The sequence below is a fragment of the Syngnathus typhle genome, linkage group LG16 (genome assembly GCF_033458585.1).
Source record: "Syngnathus typhle isolate RoL2023-S1 ecotype Sweden linkage group LG16, RoL_Styp_1.0, whole genome shotgun sequence".
In the NCBI taxonomy this organism is placed as follows: Eukaryota; Metazoa; Chordata; class Actinopteri; order Syngnathiformes; family Syngnathidae; genus Syngnathus; species Syngnathus typhle.
In genome coordinates, this window is record NC_083753.1 from 4,221,557 (window position 1) to 4,242,187 (window position 20,631).

General features: G+C 45.5%; 2 protein-coding genes across 3 annotated transcripts; one reads left to right on the forward strand and one right to left on the reverse strand.

The window, feature by feature from the left end:
• The first annotated feature begins 437 nt into the window (after positions 1–437).
• Positions 438–18,173, forward strand: im:7136021 (uncharacterized). Of its 2 annotated transcripts, XR_009718333.1 has the most exons (5): positions 438–1,450; positions 4,908–5,108; positions 5,375–5,585; positions 14,555–15,379; positions 16,187–18,173. XR_009718333.1 is itself a non-coding variant. In XM_061300576.1 (4 exons), the coding sequence occupies exons 1-4, from the start codon at positions 745–747 to the stop codon at positions 14,805–14,807; spliced, it is 1,371 nt and encodes a 456-aa protein (XP_061156560.1). In that variant the 5' UTR covers positions 438–744; the 3' UTR covers positions 14,808–15,770. The 2 variants fall into 2 exon arrangements, 1 of the variants encoding a protein (XP_061156560.1); XM_061300576.1 differs by lacking the exon at positions 16,187–18,173 and having other exon boundaries at positions 14,555–15,770.
• Positions 15,645–17,921, reverse strand: dtd2 (D-aminoacyl-tRNA deacylase 2). Its single transcript, XM_061300578.1, is given in 4 exon segments — positions 15,645–16,549; positions 16,983–17,016; positions 17,018–17,052; positions 17,801–17,921. Coding segments are annotated over 4 exon segments (498 nt in total). The 3' UTR covers positions 15,645–16,241.
• Positions 18,174–20,631: the final 2,458 nt, after the last annotated feature.

Consider the following 20,631-nt stretch of genomic DNA (forward strand, 5'->3'; position numbering starts at 1 on the left):
GTCAGGCAGAAGAATAGGTACAAAAGCCATACAATGAAGTGGAGTTTGTTAATAAATGCCTCAGTGACGTTATTGAAGTCTTGTCTCCTGAAAACGACAAACTAAAACGAATGGTCTGTCCCGCCACACATAGTAAGTGAAAAAACTTATGTTTTTGTTTGTGGAATTTGTTGAACTGAGAGTTTGTCTGTGTGAGACAATGCACACAATGTTCATTGTTGAAAATGTGGTCTTTGGTCTGTGGTTTTAGTACTGTAGGAGTCAATTTGTCATTATCATCTTGGTGCGTGACATAATAATGTCATTTCAATTTGGCTGAGCAGAGGTGTGTGTGCGTGCGTGCGTGCGTGTTTGCCTCGTTGTCTGTTAACCCCTGAGAAGTTCTGAATTTGGGGGGGCGCTAATGCAGTCATTTCATTATGCTTTCCACCACTTTTCCCATCGAAGAAGTCGTAAAGCTACTCTGCGATTGGCTGACTACCCATTCCTCACCGGGAGTGACGCATGTCATCCACTCGCTGGGAGAAAATGAAGACAAAATCCAACGCTACGTTGGTTTCCAGCACAAAATCCGACAGCTAAAATTAAAACTGGACAACGACGGCGATGACGTTTGAGTGGCGCTAGCCGACGACAGCGCCCGCCGAGGCCTCCTCCCTACGTAATCTGACAAATGTCGCCATCGCGCCTGGGTTTGTAGCCGCTTGGCCGCCTGCCAGTCTCCTTGCACGCCCGCTGCCTGTGATGTCTGTCCTCCCGCCACTGCCACCGGAGCTGTGGGTATCGGTGCTGAGCTTCCTGGGCCCCACCGACATGCAGGCGGTGCGCTGCTCGTGCCGAGCCCTGCGCCTGCTGGCCGACCACCCTTATCTCTGGCGAGGCCAGACGGTGGTGCTATCCGACCTGCGCCGCTACACTTTCGGCTTCTGGGACACGCTACGCCGGCGCAAGCTGACCCGCGTGGCCGTGCGCCACCTGCGCCGCAAGGAGTGGCGGCGCCTGGTAAAGTTCCTGCCGTCGCTCAGCGCCGTCGCCTTCGTCAACGGCGGCCGCGTCTACAAGCAAAAGTACCTGGACCACCTGCTGCAGTTCTCTGACGTGCGGGAGCTGGCCGTGCGAGACGCCGCCTGGTCCGAGCCCATGCTGGGCCCCGCCCTCAGCGCGCACCTGAGCGCCCAGCTCACCCACCTGAGCGTGTGCAACGTTCGCCTGCGTTCCGCCGCCGACTTTGTCCACACCTTGGCCGGCCTCAGCAACCTGCGCTACCTGCTCTTCCACCAGCAGGGGGAGGGCTGCGGGCTGGACCGGGTGCGCCCTGTGCCCCGGGACGACTTCCATCACATGATGACCGGCCTGCCCAAGCTCACGCACCTCTCGTGGGGCATGAGGGGCGAGCCCCAGGAGCCCCTGCCCGACAACTACCTAAGTCCGCCGGACCCGTGGCGCCCGGGTAGGTGGAGCGACCGGATGGCCGTTGAATCGGGAAAGTGAAAAATGCAGGCAATTGGCCTCATTCCATATTAGGAAAAAGAAATGTCGCTCCAAGCATCTGAAATGTGTCAAACCGGACTGAATTCAAGAGGACCTATTGTGTGTTGGCAGTTGTGCTAAGAGTGGTGAGGCGGGTGTGCCGCAAACTACAATTTCAACCGGAGCCAATGTTTGCCAATTGGTTTAACCTTTAAGCGCTCTCTAACCGTTTGCGTCGGTCGTACACAGGGAACTTTGGTCTCATTATTCACTACACATAACTCTACTATACTCTATACAAGGTCATGCTGTAGTCTATATTCACTACAAATAACTCTATACTATACCACCACGTGACCTGAAGGTCCTTGAAGCTCATGACTTTGAAGGTCATGCTTTAGAGCAGTGCTTCTCAATTATTTTCTGTTACGCCCCCCCTAGCAAGAAGAAAACTATTCGCGCCCCCCCTCCCCACCGTGACTATCCTAACTTGTCTTGTAAGTCGTAAAATGTTGCACTGTCGCAAACGTGACAGAAGTAACAATGAGAGCGCCACTGCCCCCTGCTGTAGTAAACGCGCAATTACACTTTATTCTAGTACTGCCAAAAAAAAAAGCCTGTTCCCCAGGGTCACACGCGCCCCCCCAGGAATAGCACCGCGCCCCCCAAGGGGGGCGCGCCCCACTATTTGAGAAGCACTGCTTTAGAGTCTATAGCAGGGGTGCCCAATACGTTGATCGCGATCGACCAGTCGATCGCCAAGCCACTATTGGTAGATCGCGTGATATTAAAATTATATATATATTTTTTCTTTTCGCACTTGACGCGTGTACAAACAACGGCGCTAACAACACAACACAAACACGCTAGCTCGCGAGTTCCCTCCAATTGTCAGAACCCTGTTTTTCCTCTTGAACTTAAGAAAGGGTATAAAAATGAGTGGGGCAGCTGGCCATAGTAAGAAGTATCACTTTCATAAGGAATGAGAGTAGGACTTTTTTTTTCACGATGTATATATGTATGTATATATGTATGTATACGTATATATGTATGTATATATGTTAGAGGTGTAAATCGCGGGTTTTGTCACGATACAATATCATATCGATACAAAGAACTACGATACGATATTTGCCGATATCTTAAAGCCTGCTGCTTCATTCACAATATATCGCGATATAGTGCTCTACGATCGATATATACATTTTTTTTTAAATACAAAATATAGAACAATATTCTGATTTAATTTAATTCATACGCAAAATCAACAAGGTACTGCAAACTTTTTATTTAGGAAATTACAAGAGTATTGTAGTATACAAAGTGCTTATTTTAACACTGAACTTTGATGTCGTGTTTTTTCTTTAAATGTGCGGCGAGATTTGTCCTCCCTGAATATTTGATCACCGCATGGCAGGATTTAGAAACTGCACGTGTCTTGTCCGTTGAGCCATCTCTTCTTTGGAATCCAAAGTGCTTCCAAACGAATGACTTGAAGCCTAAAGGGGAGCAAATTTCCTCGTCTTTTTGGACACTAGCCATAGCACCAGCCCAGGAGCCGCGTACTAGTTGTCGACTCCCCTTTCACGTGCCTGCTCTGCTCACAACACAACAACGCCGCGGCGCGCACTGCTCCCAAAAGAGGAAGCAAGCAACAATGAACTGGATTTCAAAATGAAGTTGCGTCTAATGTCCGAGGTCAAACACGGCGATATAAATCGATGTTTACGTTTAGCATCGATGCCAATAAATCGTAGAGCATTATATTGATTAATCGATGTGTATCGATGAATCGTTACACCCCTAATATATGTGTATATATATGTTGTATATATGTATGTATGTATATATGTATGTATGTGTATATATATTTATATATATATATATATATATATATATATGTATGTATATATGTATATATTAGGGGTGTAAATCGCGGGTTTTGTCACGATACGATATAATATCGATATAAAGAACTACGATACGATATTTGCCGATATCTCAAAGCCTGCTGCGATTCATTCACGATATATCGCGATTTAGTGCTCTACGATCGATTATTTTTTTCTTTAATAAAAAATATAGAACAATATCCTGATTTATAACAATTCATACGCAAAATCAACAAGGTACTGCAAACTCTTTATTTAGGAGAGCAGGCACGTGAAAGGGGAGTCGACAACTCGTACGCGGCTCCTGGGCTGGTGCTATGACTAGTGTCCAAAAAGACGAGGAAATTTGCTCCCCTTTAGGCTTCAAGTCATTCGTTTGGAAGCACTTTGGATTCCAAAGAAAAGATGGCTCAACGGGCAAGACACGTGCAGTTTGTAAATCCTGCCATGCGATGATCAAATATTCAGGGACCACAAATCTCTATATTTATATTTAAAGAAAAAACACGACATCAAAATTCAGTGTTAAAATAAGCACTTTGTATACTCTACAATACTCTTGTAATTTCCTAAATAAAGAGTTTGCAGTACCTTGTTGATTTTGCGTATGAATTGTTATAAATCAGGATATTGTTCTATATTTTTCATTTTAAAAAAAAAAAATCGATTGTACAGCACGATATCGCGATGTATCGTGAATGAATCACAGCAGGCTCTAAGATATCGGCAAATATCGTATCGTGTTTCTTTGTATCGATATGATATCGTATCGTGACAAAACCCGCGATTTACACCTCTAATATATATATTTTAGTGGGTAGATCTTTGTGACTTGGTCATTTCAAAAGTAGCTCGCGAGCTGAAAAAGTTTGGGCACCCCTGGTCTATAGCATGACCTTGTGTCTAATGAAAGTTGTTGATATGGGTAGTTGTTGATGTACAAATCTTAATTTTTTTACAAGCAATGTCTTTTCAACCACATTCAACTCGTGGTACATTGTAACAAAAATAAGTTAGTTCATGTATTAGAATTTATCAGTAATACTCAATTTCTTTATTTTACCAAGAATCAGGGGTTGATTCTTTATTTAAAAGGTGCAATGCACTTGGATCAGCGTTATACGATGTAAATGCACCCGAGTTAGCTCAACTAAGCTGATCTAATTAAATCATCAGTCCCTCGGGCAGGTGGAAAAGCCAACCTAAAATGGGAAGCATTAAAATCAAAATCGACGCGTGACGACGTGATGTATTCCAATCTGCTGTTTACTCGAACCCCCCCCCCTCCATTAAGTCGCTCAGCCGCTTCGCAGTCGCGCAACACGCGAGGATCGTCATTGACATCATATGATTGATTGAGCCAGAGTTCTAGTGTGTATTTTGCAGAGCAGTTGGAATGTTTGAACACGTGGAAAAGCTCACGGAGCGAGTCAGCCCTTGTAGGCCTCAACGCTCATTTGTTTTCGTAACGACGGTTGGGGATTGCACAAATGTTGACGAGTGGCGGTCGTGATTGAAAAGCGTCTGCGTGTCCGTCCTGTTCAGGCTTCCCGGTCGGGGGTCCAGCCCTGAGCAGTCTGGAACTGGTAGACTACCCCGAGACCATCTTGCCCTACAATGCGCTTAGGAGTCTGACCTCCCTTCGCTCGCTCACCGTGCATTACCGCTACATCCGCGATGGACTGGACTGTCGCCTGGCGTCCTGGCTGGCGCCCCTCAAGCACTTGGAGACCCTCAGCATAGTGGGTGAGTGGCGCTTCAACTAATGGCAAATTAAAAAAAGATTCTGTCTTTCAAAAACGGCATAGGAGCAATCCATACATTGTCCTGAAACCGAATCACCAGCCACTAATTGTGACATGACTCACATTGCAGATAAACAGATCACCCCTAGTACGTAAAAAGCCATCATAACTGATTGGCTAAAACTCAGCCAGAGTACCGCTGCAGAAGCACAATTAAATATAATGTTGGATGAAAGAACATTGCCATGACTATATAACTTTTGGCAGGCGGGAACTCCCTGTCGCTGTACACCAACACCATCCCGGCCAGCGTCACACGGCTAACACTGCGTGTGGCCATCACTCTGAAGGATTTGGACTCCATTGCGCCCAAAGTTTTGGCTCTGGAGCACCTGGACATCGAGCAGAACCGCTCCAGCGGAAGCCTGTGCCGGCGCATCCCCATGTTGTTCCCTCAACTGCGGACGCTGCGCATACGGTGAGTGGATCTTGGCCGGATTGATGGCCAGCACATCACAGGGACGGGGGGAAGGCAGGAAAACACCGTATGAACAAGCCGTGACAATCCACGCAGGACAAAACAAGAAAGGAAATCTCGACACAGCCTCATACACACAGCTTCGGGACATGATAAGAGACAATACACTGATACACGCGTAACAGGACAAGAAAACGTAGTAACGATAAAGTAAGAGATGGGACAAGGGAAGGCAATGGACGCAGACAGGACTAGAAAACAAGGCAGACGGGTGAAGTCAAGACAGGAGAACGTAAGACGGGACAGGATAAGCTGAGGCAGAGCGGGACAAGACAGAAAAACAGAAGACAGAAGTTGTGACAACACTGGGCAGGGCTAGGTAAGGCACGACTAGTACCGTATTTTCCGGACTACAAGTCGCTCCGGAGTACAAGTCGCACCAGCCATAAAATGCATGATAAAGAAGAAAAAAACACAAGTCGCACTGGAGTACAAGTTGCATTTTTGGGGGAACTTTATCTTACAAAATACAACACCAAGAACAGACATGAGTGAGCAACAACAGGCTAAAATATGGTGTGCTAACGTTACATAAACACGAACGAGGAACTGAGAACGTGCCTGACGTAACATATTAACATTTATTCAAATAACCATAACATAAATAACAAGTTTATCAAACCATCTATGTCACTCCAAATCATTAAATCCATTGAAATCTCTGCCTCTGTGTCACTTAAAAACAACACTGCTGCTGACTCTGGAAGTACAGTGCCTTGCAAAAGTATTCGGCCCTCTTGAACCTTTCGACATTTCGCGACATTTCAGGCTTCGAACATAAAGATATAAAAGTTAAATTTTTTGTCAAGAATCAACAAGTGGGACACAATCGTGAAGTGGAACGAAATTTATTGGATAATTTAAACTTTTTTAACAAAAAAAAAACTGAAAAGTGGGGCGTGCAATATTATTCGGCCCTCTTGCGCTAATACTTTGTAGCGCCACCTTTTGCTGCAATCACAGCTGCAAGTCGCTTGGGGTATGTCTCTATCAGTTTTGCACATCGAGAGACTGGAATTCTTGCCCATTCTTCCTTGCAAAACAGCTCGAGCTCAGTGAGGTTGGATGGAGAGCGTTTGTGAACAGCAGTCTTCAGCTCTTTCCACAGATTCTCGATTGGATTCAGGTCTGGACTTTGACTTGGCCATTCTAACACCTGGATACGTCTATTTGTGAACCATCCCATTGTAGATTTGGCTTTATGTTTTGGATCATTGTCCTGTTGGAAGATAAATCTCCGTCCCAGTCTCAGGTCTTTTGCAGACTCCAACAGGTTTTCTTCCAGAATGGTCCTGTATTTGGCTCCATCCATCTTCCCATCAATTTTAGCTATCTTCCCTATCCCTGCTGAAGAAAAGCAGGCCCAAACCATGATGCTGCCACCACCGTGTTTGACAGTGGGGATGGTGTATTCAGGGTGATGAGCTGTGTTGCTTTTACGCCAAACATATCGTTTTGCATTGTGGCCAAAAAGTTCAATTTTGGTTTCATCTGACCAGAGCACCTTCTTCCACATGTTTGGTGTGTCTCCCAGGTGGCTTGTGGCAAACTTTAAATGAGACTTTCTATGGATATCTTTGAGAAATGGCTTTCTTCTTGCCACTCTTCCATAAAGGCCAGATTTGTGCAGTGCACAACTGATTGTTGTCCTATGGACAGACTCTCCCACCTCAGCTGTGGTTATCTGCAGTTCATCCAGAGTGATCATGGGCCTCTTGGCTGCATCTCTGATCAGTCTTCTCCTTGTTTGAGATGAAAGTTTGGAGGGACGGCCGGGTCTTGGTAGATTTGCAGTGGTCTGATACTCCTTCGATTTCAATATAATTGCTTGCACAGTGCTCCTTGAGATGTTTAAAGCTTGGGAAATCTTTTTGTATCCAAATCCGGCTTTAAACTTCTCCAACAGTATCTCGGACCTGCCTGGTATGTTCCTTTGTCTTCATGGTTCTCTCTGCGCGTTAAACAGAACCCTGAGACTATCAAAGAGCAGGTGCATTTATACGGAGACTTGATTACACACAGGTGCATTCTATTTATCATCATCAGTCATTTAGGACAACATTGGATCATTTAAAGATCCTCACTGAACTTCTGGAGTGAGTTTGCTGCACTGAAAGTAAAGTAAAAAAAGTCAAAAGTCAAAGTCTGCTTTATTGTCAATCCCTTCACATGTCAAGACACACAAAGAAACCGAAATTACGTTTCCTCTATCCCACGGTGACGAGACATAGTACACAATAGTTATCCAAGTAGACGACACAAAATAAAAACAAGAAGGCACAAACAATAAATAATAAATAAATAATATGAGTGATGAATAAATAATAAATAAACAAATAACACAATAAATAAGAGGAGCATAGCGCAAAGTACAGGACGCTATGCAGAAAGGGGGAGAGAGTTCAGGATCCTAACAGCCTGGAGTATGAAGTATGGAGTATAAAGGGGCCGAATAATATTGCACGCCCCACTTTTCAGTTTTTTACTTGTTAAAAAAGTTTAAATTATCCAATAAATTTCGTTCCACTTCACGATTGTGTCCCACTTGTTGATTCTTGACAAAAAAATCAAAATTTGATATCTTTAAGTTTGAAGCCTGAAATGTGGCAAAATGTTGAAAGGTTCAAGGGGGCCGAATACTTTCGCAAGGCACTGTACATGCGGCTCTGACATCAGACTCATCGTCAGTTGCTGTTCCAATTATTTCACAGGCCTATATAACTATATATAACCTATATACTATATCAAATAACTACAACATAAATAACAAGTTTATTGAATCATCCGTGTCACTCCAAATCATTAAATCCATTGGAATCTTCGTCCTCTGTGTCACTTGTATAAAACGCCGCTGCTGACTCCGGAAATACATGCGGTGCTGACGTCAGACTCATCGTCACTTGCGATTCCAATTATTCCACAGGCCTATATAATAGGGGTGTAACGATTCATCGATACACATCGATTAATCGATATAATGCTCTACGATTTATTGGCATCGATATATCGCCGTGTTTGACTTCGGACATTAGACGCGACTTTATTTTGAAATCCAGTTCATTGTTGCTTGCTTCCTCTTTCCGGGAGCAGGGAGCAGTGCGCGGCGTTGTTGTGTTGTGAGCAGAGCAGGCACGTGAAAGGGGAGTCGACAACTAGTACGCGGCTAGGATGGTGCTATGGCTAGTGTCCAAAAAGCCGAGGAAATTTGCTCCCCTTTAGGCTTCAAGTCATTCGTTTGGAAGCACTTTGGATTCCAAAGAAAAGATGGCTCAACGGACAAGACACGTGCAGTTTGTAAATCCTGCCATGCGGTGATCAAATATTCAGGGAGCACAAATCTCGCCGCACATTTAAAGAAAAAACACATCGTTCAGTGTTAAAATAAGCACTTTGTATACTACAATACTCTTGTAATTTCCTAAATAAAGAGTTTGCAGTACCTTGTTGATTTTGCGTATGGATTGTTATAAATCAGGATATTGTTCTATATTTTTTATTAAAAAAAAAAAAAAAAAATCGATCGTATCGTGATATATCGTGAATGAATCGCAGCAGGCTTTAAGATATCGGCAAATATCGTCTCGTAGTTCTTTGTGTCGATATGATATCGTATCGTGACAAACCCCGCGATTTACAACCCTACTATATAACTACCGTTTTTTTCCGTGTATAGTGCGCAATATTTAACTAATTTATTGTCCTAAAATCTGGGGTGCGTATTATACATGGGTACAAAAAAAAATTTGTATTTATTTATTTATTTATTTATTTATTTTTTTTTTAAAGAAAGTCATGGTACAACAAAACCAACAACAGGACTGACCGACAAAGTCGTGGAACAAAAAGACAGGGTGACATTACCAAAGACAGGAACAGAATGACAGTAACACATGCAATGATCCAACGGTGAGCGAGGGGCAGACAGGACTTAAATACAAAACACGTTACATCGATTGAGGTGACACAGGAAGAGAGGGGCGACGCGAACAGAAACTATGGCAACCTAGACACATAGCAAAACTGGGGACGAGACATGACAAATCTCCCCCGAAATAAAACTTGAAATCACCTTTCTTCTTGTTTGTTGTCAATCGCGCATCGCATTCAGCCATCCTGTCCAACACACTTAGTAAAATTCATAATTGACGACACATCGTTTGATGCGATGGTGCAATCCTCGATGGTGTGTTATTGTCAAATATTGTTTGTTTTTTAATCTCCATCGCGGACCGGACGTCATACGGAGGCCGCCATTACAGATGCGCAGAACGGTTGCGCAAGACACGTCAGCTATATAAAGAGCGAGAGTTCAATTCTCCACCTATTAGTTTCAATTCACAGTTTAATTAGCAGTTTCAATCAGCAAATAACAAAATGCGTATTACAGGTAATATTTTATTTCACAACACTTTGCCTTGTTCCTTTGGTCTCTGCTGTTCATCCTAAAACACAAAGGCGCTCTTTAAGCAATGCGACAGTGAGCGCCCGGCGCGCTGCGGTTGCGCGACCGCACCGAATTAAGCTCCCTGCGCAGTGCGCACTGAGGTCCACTTAAATTTTAGAAAGTACATCAGGACTTTAAAAATAACTCTCCACCTTTTAGTTTCAATTCACAGTTTAATTATCAGTTTCAATCAGCAAATAACAAAATGCGTATTACAGGTAATACTTTATTTCACAACACTTTGCCTTGTTCCTTTCGTCTCTGCTGTTCACTTCAAACACCCTCCATACGACCGCAATGCTCTTGTATCAGACGCTCGCTCGATCACCTGCTAGTTTGCTGTCTGTCACAATGTACCCTACACAAATCCGAAACATTTGTTGCGGCTCCGAGTCACGACGAGGGGCAAGTTTTGGTTTCCAAGGGTGTTTTTATTCCTCTTCAACGTCTCTCCCATACAGAGCCGCCTCTTTCCCGTGCGCGGACGGAGCGCGGTGGTGCGTTTAGTGGCAGTCGGAGAAATCAATGCCAACATAAAAAATTACATCCAGCCTAGTTAAGACCATACCAAAGACTATAAAAATGGAACCCATTGCCTCCCTGCGTGTGTGACGATCATTGGGATTTAAAACAAAAAAAAAAAATTTAAAAAACTTTTTGTACCCATGTATAATGCGCACCCCAGATTTTAGGACAATAAATTAGTTAAATTTTGCGCACTATACACGGAAAAAAACGGTATAACAAATAAGTTTATCGAACCATCCTTGTGACTCCAAATCATTAAATCCATCGAAATCTTTGTCCTTGATGTCAATCTGTGTCCTCTGTGTCATAAACAACTCTGCTGACTCCGGAAGTCAGTGGATGGATGCATACTCATTGTCAGTTGCAGTTCCAATTATTCCACAGGCTTAGAGCGCCCTCATGCAGTTTAAAGTGAAAATAACATGTGACGTGATAAACTACTAGTAACTAGAGTAATCCCTTGCTACTTCGCGGTTCACCTATCGCAGCCTCGCTCTATCGCGATTTTTTTTTTAAACAAATATTGCGGCTAGATTCGGTGCATCGCAGGTTTTTTTTTTTTTCTGCCACACACACACATTCAGAGCGTAATATGCAATGAAGCACACAAGACAAGGCAGGCAAGTGCACCTTTACACCATCAGCGACTCCCCGATGGTCGCTGCTTTTCACTTGGAGCGCAGGGCTTTGTTTGCCCATATGATATAATGGCCAATGGGAACTTGTTGATCTGTGCCCTTGCAGCTGATTGGCTTAGCAGTTCTAACTACATTTTATCTCAGCCTCCCGCACTTTATTTACTCCGTCTGCCTCAACATATCAGCAGCACCGTACACGTAGGAAAAAAGCACTGCTGTCCAGGATTTGGGACAGCGGGCGGCAATGAGCACTAAGCAATGAGCATGCCTCTGAGCAATGTGTGGATGCTTTTGCGCTGGGCTGCCGGGTTGAGTCAGCCGGTCAGCATGGCAAGAGCAAAACGGAGTTGTTTAAAATGTTCAAATGATTAAAAATACAATAAAGTGTTTAAAAATAAAATTATAAAAGTCGTGGGGGCGCGTCAGTCTTATATTTTATTTTAACAATATAGTTCCTCTACATCGTAGATTTTCACCTATTGCGGGTGGTCTTGGAACCAATTATCTGCGATAAACGAGGATTACTGTAATGTGTTCATGATCAAGTAGTAATGTGTTAATAATTTCACATACAAGTCGCTCCCCCGGCCAAACTATGGGGAAAAAAATGCGACTTATAGTCCGGAACATACGGTACTATGCAAGACAAGATCATACAAGACAAGACAGGTCTGGAGACAGAAGCTTAGGATCGGATAAATTGAGGCAACACAAAACAATTCAAGTACTGTTTTTTTCCGTGTATAATGCGCCCCCATGTATAATACACACCCTAAAAATGGCATGTTGATGCTGGAAAAAAGCCTGTACCCATGTAAAATACGCACCCAATTTTATTTATTTTTTCGTTTTTTTATTTTTTAAGTCCCAATGATCGTCACACACGCAGGGAGGCAATGGGTCCCATTTTTATAGTCTTTGGTATGGTCTTAACTAGGCTGGATGTATTTTTTTTTGTTGGCGTTGATTTCTCCAACTGCCCGTAAAGGCACCACCGCGATCAGTGCGGACATGTGAAAAAAGCGTGCGGACATGTGAAAAAGGCGGCTCTGTATGGGAGAGAAGTTGAAGAGGAATAAAAACACCCTTGGAAACCAAAACTTGCCCCTCGTCGTGACTCGGAGCCGCAACAAATGTTTCGGATTTGTGTAGGGTACATTGTGACAGCAAACGAGCAGGTCATCGAACAAGCGTCTGATACGAGAGCATTGCGTTCGTATGGAGCGTGTTTGAAGTGAACAGCAGAGACGAAAGGAACAAGGCAAAGTGTTGTGAAATAAAATATTACCTGTAATACGCATTTTGTTATTTGCTGATTGAAACTGCTAATTAAACTGTGAATTGAAACTAATAGGAAGAAAACTGAACTCTCGCTCTTTATATAGCTGACGTGTCTTGCGCATCTGTTCTGCGCATCGGATCCATAGTGCGCATGCGCAGTGATACTGCCTCCGTATGACGTCCGGTCCGCGATGGAGATTAAAAAACAAACTATTTGACAATAACACACCATCAAGGATTGCACCATCGCATCAAACGAACGATATGTCGTCAATTATGAATTTTACTGACGGTGTTGGGCAGGATGGCTGAATGCGATGCGCGATTGACAACAAACAAGAAGAAAGGTGATTTCAAGTTTTATTTCGAGGGAGATTTGTCATGTCTCGTCCCCAGTTTTGCTATGTGTCTAGGTTGCCATAGTTTCTGTTCGCGTCGCCCCTCCCTTCTTGTGTCACCTCAATCAATGTAACGTGTTTTGTATTTAAGTCCTGTCTGCCCCTCTCTCACCGTCGGATCATTGCATGTGTTACTGTCATGATGTCTGTTTGGTTTCTGTTCCTGTCTTTGGTAATGTCACCCTGTCTTTTTGTTCCACGACTTTGTCGGTCAGTCCTGTTGTTGGTTCTGTTGTACCATGATTTACTTTAAAAAAATAAAAATTAAAAAAATCAAAAAATAAAATAAAAAAATGTGTACCCCCCCCTCCGTGAGTCGTCACCTTATCGTGGTGGAGGGGTTTGCGTGCCCCTATGATCCTGGGAGCCATGTTGTCTGGGGCTTCATGCCCCTGGTAGGGTCACCCATGGCAAACGGGTCCTAGGTGAGGGGCCAGACAAAGCACGGCTCACATTACCCCTATGATGAAAACAATTATTGAATCGCGTTTTCCCTCGCCCGGACGTGGGTCACCGGGGCCCCCCTCTGGAGCCAGGCCTGGAGGCGGGGCTCAAAGGCGAGCGTCTGGTGGCCGGGCCTTTGCCCATGAGGCCCGGCCGGGCTCAGCCCGAAAAGGAAACGTGGGTTCCCCTTCCCATGGGCTCACCACCTGTGGGAGGGGCCAAAGGGGTCGGGTGCATTGCAAGCTGGGCGGCGGCCAAAGGCAGGGACCTTGGCGGTCTGATCCCTGGCTGCAGAAGCTGGCTCTTGGGACATGGAATGTCACCTCTCTGGCTGGAAAGGAGCCCGAGCTGGTGTGCGAGGCAGAAAAGTTCAGACTAGATATAGTCGGACTTGCCTCCACGCACAGTTTGGGTTCCGGTACAAGCCCTCTCGAGACGGGCTGGACTCTCTTCCACTCTGGAGTTGCCCACGGTGAGAGGCGTCGAGCAGGTGTGGGTATACTTATTGCCCCCCGGCTGGGCGCCTGCACATTGGGGTTCACCCCGGTGAACGAGAGGGTAGCCTCCCTCCGCCTTCGGGTGGGGGGACGGGTCCTGACTGTTGTTTGTGTCTATGCACCAAACGGCAGTTCAGAGTACCCACCCTTTTTGGAGTCCCTGGAGGAGGTGCTGGAGAGCGCTCCTTCTGGGGACTCCATCGTTCTACTGGGTGACTTCAATGCTCACGTGGGCAATGACAGTGAGACCATCTCATCAGGATGCCTCCTGGACGCCTCCCTGGGGAAATGTTCCGGGCATGTCCCACCGGTAGGAGACCCCGGGGACGACCCAGGACGCGCTGGAGAGACTATGTCTCTCAGCTGGCCTTGGAACGCCTTGGGATCCCCCGGGATGAGCTAGATGAAGTGGCTGGGGAGAGGGAAGTCTGGGAGTCCCTCCTGAAGCTGCTGCCCCCGCGACCCAACCCCGGATAAGCGGAAGAAGATGGATGGATGGAAATTTGTACCCATGTATAATGCGCACCCCAGATTTTAGGACAATAAATAAGTTAAATTTTGCGCGTTATACACGGAAAAAAAACGGTATATCCACAAGACAGGCTACGAAATGATAGAATCATACATGGTAGGAGTGCTCAATGTGGTTCTAGTACAGGAATAATGCTGCCTTTTGCAGGTTCTTTCGCCGTGAGCCCGAGAAGGACCTCCTAAGCCTGCAACGTCTTCGGCACCTGGAGCGTCTGGAGCTCTTGGTGGAGCGCTCCTTCATCCTGAGGGACTACCTGAACGGACACCCGTGGCCGAGCCCCTGCGTCCAGGAGCTCATCGACCAGCTGGTGCAGCTGTCGGCCAACCGGATCACAGTGGTGACCGCCATGCGGCGCCGTAACCCGCTCAGAGAGTGTAACTGTGTCTGGGAGGGAGACTGATGGAAGCCTGGAACTTGGACAACCTTGTGAAGCGCTTACATGAACGATGTGGTTGACCGTTAATGACCTGAACCTGAGCTCGCCCAAAGACAAACAGACTACCTAGACCTTGAGCCACGATATATCCAGGAAGTACAAGACTAGACCTGACTGAACAGGACGAGGCAAAGCAAGACTGGACTGGACAATACAAGAAAACGACAAAAGGGCAGCACAAGACGAATAATAAGACGGGCTTGGACTAGACCACACAGTGTTATTGTTAGCCAAAGCAAGACAGGACAGCACAACGAAGGATGTGTGAAGACAAAAATGGATTGGACAGCACAAGACAAGACACTGTAAGACGAAATAGGGATGGACAAAGCCTGACCAGACAAGATAAGGCAAGGTGTAGGACTGGGCAATGCCAGACCAGTCAAGAAAAGACTTGCCCCCAAACAAGACAGGAAAGGAACAATTAAGATGAAATGGGAATGGACTACACCTTATTCGGTCTTAGACAAGATAGGACTGGACAAAACAAGATGGGTCAAGAAAGGACAAGGCAGGCCCGGCAAGACCAAGACAAGGTAAGACCAAACAGGACCACACGACTGACTGTGTGTTAGACAAGACAGACGAAGCGGACATGAGCTCGACACGGGCCTCAAAGGAAGTCACCAAGGTGTGAGTAACAAGTGGACATTTTTAGATTAATCATCGAAAGACAATTAATCAGGATAAATGTTGACTGCGTTTTTTCTTTTGTGAATACACTATTATGAGGAACCGTTTTAATTCAACTAACTTTGACGCAACAATATTGCATCTTCAAAGGATTTTGGCTAGCTGAAACAGGCTTTTGACTGGGATTTATTCATTGTGTTGTCACATGAATGTTATTTGGTCTGCACAAGGTGATTATTCTGAAGGACAAAATTCATACAGAATGTTAACACTTGATAAATTCTGGAAAAATGAGTCATGTCCCCATAAGATTTTTTATTTTTGCGCCAGGGTATGTCAGAATCAATGAATTTAAAAGCAACGCCTCGCTGAAAATCCATTGTCCATCATTTGTCAGACATATCTGTCTTCCTACCTAAAATCAAGACTAATCCTCCCAAGCCCCCTCTCCCAATCCCGCCTGCTCTTAGCCAATACTTGGTCAACAAATCAAGTTGCTGCAAAGCACAGAGTCAGGAACATTGAGCAAACCACATTTAAACGTGGCACAAACTGAAGTAAAGACCTCTGAAAGAAAAGAATGGACTGCAGCCCTCCGTTCATCAATGGTAGCGTCAGACGCAGTCATCCGGTACGGGCTCTCCTGGGCCTGTTGGGTGATGCACGGTTACAGTCAAAGAAAGCGTGACAAGCGTCTGATTTACTTTCAGATTATAATCTTGGGACACAAAGAGGAGCCAACTCAAGACGGATGAAGAGCCTTTCTCAGAATTCCAGCAGGTGCGCGTGAGGTCCATCGGCCTGGATGTGCAGAATCTGTCTATTCCCGTACGTCCCGTGCTGAGCGCTCAGGCCAGGCGCCGTCACCTCCTGGCGAAACAGAGCCTCCAAGCAGGAGTAGAGCCGCAGTCCGTCCTCCTTGGCTATGTTGTCGTGGTACTGCACTGTCCTGCCTTTGGCTTTGCCGCCCAGCGGGGCCTGAGGGACCAGCAGGAGGCTACCCGGGAGCTCTGCCAGCGAAACCATCTTCCCTGACGGCGACTCGCAGACGCGCACGTAGAGCGGCGTCTAAACTACGTCAGCAAGAAGACATTGCGTGCGAAAATTAATGTCTCAGATCCCAATGCGGACTCCCCACTTTAATTTAATTTGTGACTGCTGTCTGCTGACAGAGTTGATGTGTGGTGGATTTTGGTACAGTTGCACAACAGGGCCAAGAGACCGGAACTCTCTGGCGGGCCGGCGAGTTCACGTGACCGTACTTGTCGCTCGACTTGTACGGCCAATCAGGCTCTCCCTCTGAAATGGGTTGTTCCCAAACAAAGCAAAGCGGGAGCTGGCCAAGACGTCACGTATTTTTGAGTGTCGAATAAGGCCAACTGGCGGCAGATGGTGTTTGACGCGCATCCTTTCCGAAGAATTGCGTTGTACTTTTAGCGAGGTGAGCAGTGGGCGAATGCAAGGCCCGGAGGTGGCGGCCCATCGCAAGGTTCGGAGGCGACTCACCCATCTTGGGAAGGATGTCTTCTGTTGCGCCTTTCAAAAAAACAAACGTAGACCACCATGCCTCTGAACTCTCTCCCCCGTTGTTTACTTGTATGTTACTCGTGTACTGTGTCTCGTCACCGTGGGATGGAGGAAACGGAATTTCGATTTCTTTGTGTGTCTTGGCATGAAGGAATTGACAATAAAGCTGACTCTGACTCTGAATCTGCAACCACACAGACATCACAGTGCCGTCTGACACCAGAGTGCGTGATACGGCTCATTTCCGAGGTTCACCCTTGCGCATTGAAGGCTACGTACGGCCCTCTTGGGTTTGCATTGCTCAACTCAAAAGAGAGCCACGTTGCAGCCGTCCAAATGGCGGCCAGCAAATATATTTAGATGCATGTGGTTGATAACCCAGACCCAAAGCCTTGTTGGCTGCGTGGAAACGTAGTCGCTGAGGAAATTTGAGCCTGACAGCTCACAGCGACATATTGTTCATAAAAAGACAAATAGCAAGTGTTTCGCTGCGCGAATGCCTGTATTTCACACTCCGGTCTCGAGCGTACAGCCCCTCTCTAGGCTGTTTTAGATGAATGACCAGGATTCTTAGGCTCCTGGCATCCTTGCCACCCATCGTTTGAGTCGCGTGTGTTGGAGCAGAGAAACATCCAAAACAGAGTGGCTCTCGAGGACCTGAAAGTTTCTGATTTCGAACTATAAATATCCATCAGCTGCTTTCACTTTTCCATTTTATGAAACAAAACGAGGCCACTTTAGCGATGATTTTTCGTGCGTGGACGCAGGCGTTAGGATAGAAGCTGCGCATGTTGTACTGACCTGAACCCATTGAGCCGGTTGTTGCTCGTCCTGCGGCTTCACCTGCAGCCTCGCCTGCAAACATTACTGTAGAATCGTGCGGACCACTGGGGTCGCACAACCGCTCCTGCCAGCCATTCCACTTAGCTCAACAAAATGTATGGATGTAGTTTGGAAAATCAGGACTTGACAAGTTGAAGCACACTTCCGGGTTATGTCACATCTGTGTTACATGTCAAGTTGCTCCCATGTTATCTTGCTCCCTGTCTCGAGTTACGACTGTTATGGTAAAGCGATTTTGTGTTTCGCGACTGGAGATTCGTCACAAGCGACTTGGAACTTGCCTGACTGCAAAACTGTTCTAATTCTCAATAAAAACGCTGAACGAAACGTCTCGTTTGCATTTCCGACTGGTTGCAACACATAGCAAACACTAAAATATATATATAAAATAGAAAAGCGGGATTGGAAGTCAAGTCAAGTTTATTTGTATAGCCCTAAATCACAAGCAGTCTCAAAGGGCTTCACATAGGCAAAAATTGACAATTATTCTCAAAGCATCCCCTGATCTTAAACTCCCAAAAGGGCAAGGAAAAACTCAAAAAAAACCTGCCAGGGGAAAATGAGAAACGTTGAGAAGGGAGCCAATGTAATTTGGCTAATATTGGGGTAATGTGATCAAATTTTCTTGTCCGTGAGAGCAGCCTTGCAGCAGCATTTTGTACTAACTGTAGACTTTTGATGCGGGATTTAGGAAAACCAGAGAATAATACATTACAGTAGTCCAGGCGCGACGTGACAAACGCATGTATAATAGTTTCCGCATCACCGGTTGAGAGGGTCTGACGAATCTTTGCAATATTACAAAGGTGAAAAAACGCAATTCTGGTTATATTCTTAATGTGCTTTTGATAGAAGAGAGTTTGGTCAAATATTACCCCGAGATTAGTTACAGTATCGCTCTGAGTGATAGTACGGTTATCTATAGTTATAGTGGTTTCCTTAAATAAGTGTTGATAACGAGTTGGACCAATTATCAACATCTCAGTTTTATCTGGGTTAAGACGAAGGAAGTTGAGAGACATCCATTGCTTGATCTCCGCAAGGCACGCCTCAAGATTACAACAATACAACTGTCATCGATAATGGAATATATAATTGGGTGTCATGCGCGTAGCATTGAAAACTAATATTATATTTACGTATTATGTCCCCAAGCGGAATCATATAAATCAGTGGTCCCCAACCTTTTTTGCGCCACGGACCGGTTACATGTCAGAAATATTTTCGCGGACTGTCATAAATGCATGATGCCCTGCTGCGAGGTTGGCGTGAAGCTTTGGAACGCGACCATGTCAAGTTGGTTCCGATGAGCCAGTTAACATGGGCCGGTAAACACAAGGCATCAAATCAACGCGTACCGACGCGTAACAATAAAGCAGACTTTGACTTTGATTGAGGTGACACAGGAAGGGAGGGGCGACGCGAACAGAAACTATGGCAACCTAGACACATAGCAAAACTGGGGACGAGACATGACAAATCTCCCCCGAAATAAAACTTGAAATCACTGTTGGAATAATTAGTTTTGCTGAAGCGCTGGTCGGCCTGAAACCGGAGGTCACAGATCTTCGCTCAGGTCAACATATGTGCCAGCTAGCCTTGGAGAGTCCTTATACTCCCTTCCTTGTTGATTTCAAGTTTTATTTCGAGGGAGATTTGTCATGTCTCGTCCCCAGTTTTGCTATGTGTCTAGGTTGCCATAGTTTCTGTTCGCGTCGCCCCTCCATTCCTGTGTCACCTCAATCAAAGTCAAAGTCTGCTTTATTGTCAACGTCTTCACATGCCGAGACACACAAAGAGATCGAAATTACGTTTTCTCTATCCCACGGTGACAAGACATATTACACGATAGACATACAAGTCAACGACGCAATATAAAAAACAAGAAGGCACAAACAATAAATAATAAGAGTAATAGAGTAATAGTAAATAATAAATAAACAGATAACACAACAACTAAGAGCCAGTGTGCATACAGACAGTAAAAGTACAGGACGCTACGCAGAACGGGGAAGTGAGTTCAGGATCCTGACAGCCTGGAGTATGAAGCTGTTTGAGAGTCTGGTGGTGCGGGAGCGCAGGCTTCTGTACCTCTTCCCAGAGGGCAGAAGCTCGAACAAAGAGAGAGAGGGGTGACTCACATCACTCACAATCGTGGTCGCCTTGCGGGTGAGATGGGAGGTGTAAATGTCCTTCAAGGAGGGGAGCAAAGCATCAATAATCTTACTAGCCGTGTTCACTATGCGCTGCAGGGCCTTCAAGTTGTAGTCAGTGCAGCCGCCACCCCAAACAGCAATACAGCTGGAGAGGACGCTCTCAATGGTGCCGCGGTAAAATGTAGTCATATACATTATACATGGGTACAGGCTTTTTTCCAGCATCACCATGCCATTTTTAGGGTGCGTATTATACATGGGGGCGCATTATACACAGAGAAAAACGGTACACACTGTGTATCACGATAGCACAGCGGTTGAGGCGGTGCTCAGTACGCTGCACTTTATTTCTTTGCGTCACGGGTTCAAATCCCGTTTATGACTTTTATATATATTTTTAGTGCTTGCTATGTGTTGCAGCCAGTCGGAAATGCAAACGAGACGTTTCGTTCAGCGTTTTTATCGATACGGGGAGCAAGATAACATGGGAGCAACTTGACATGTAACACCGGCTGTTCTAAGAAGCTCAAAGTTGCGCATTTCAATCGCCGTCAATCATTTTGCCACATGAAAAATCAATACATTACTAAAACACCCATTTAAATTATTCTTCAATCGTGATAATTCCC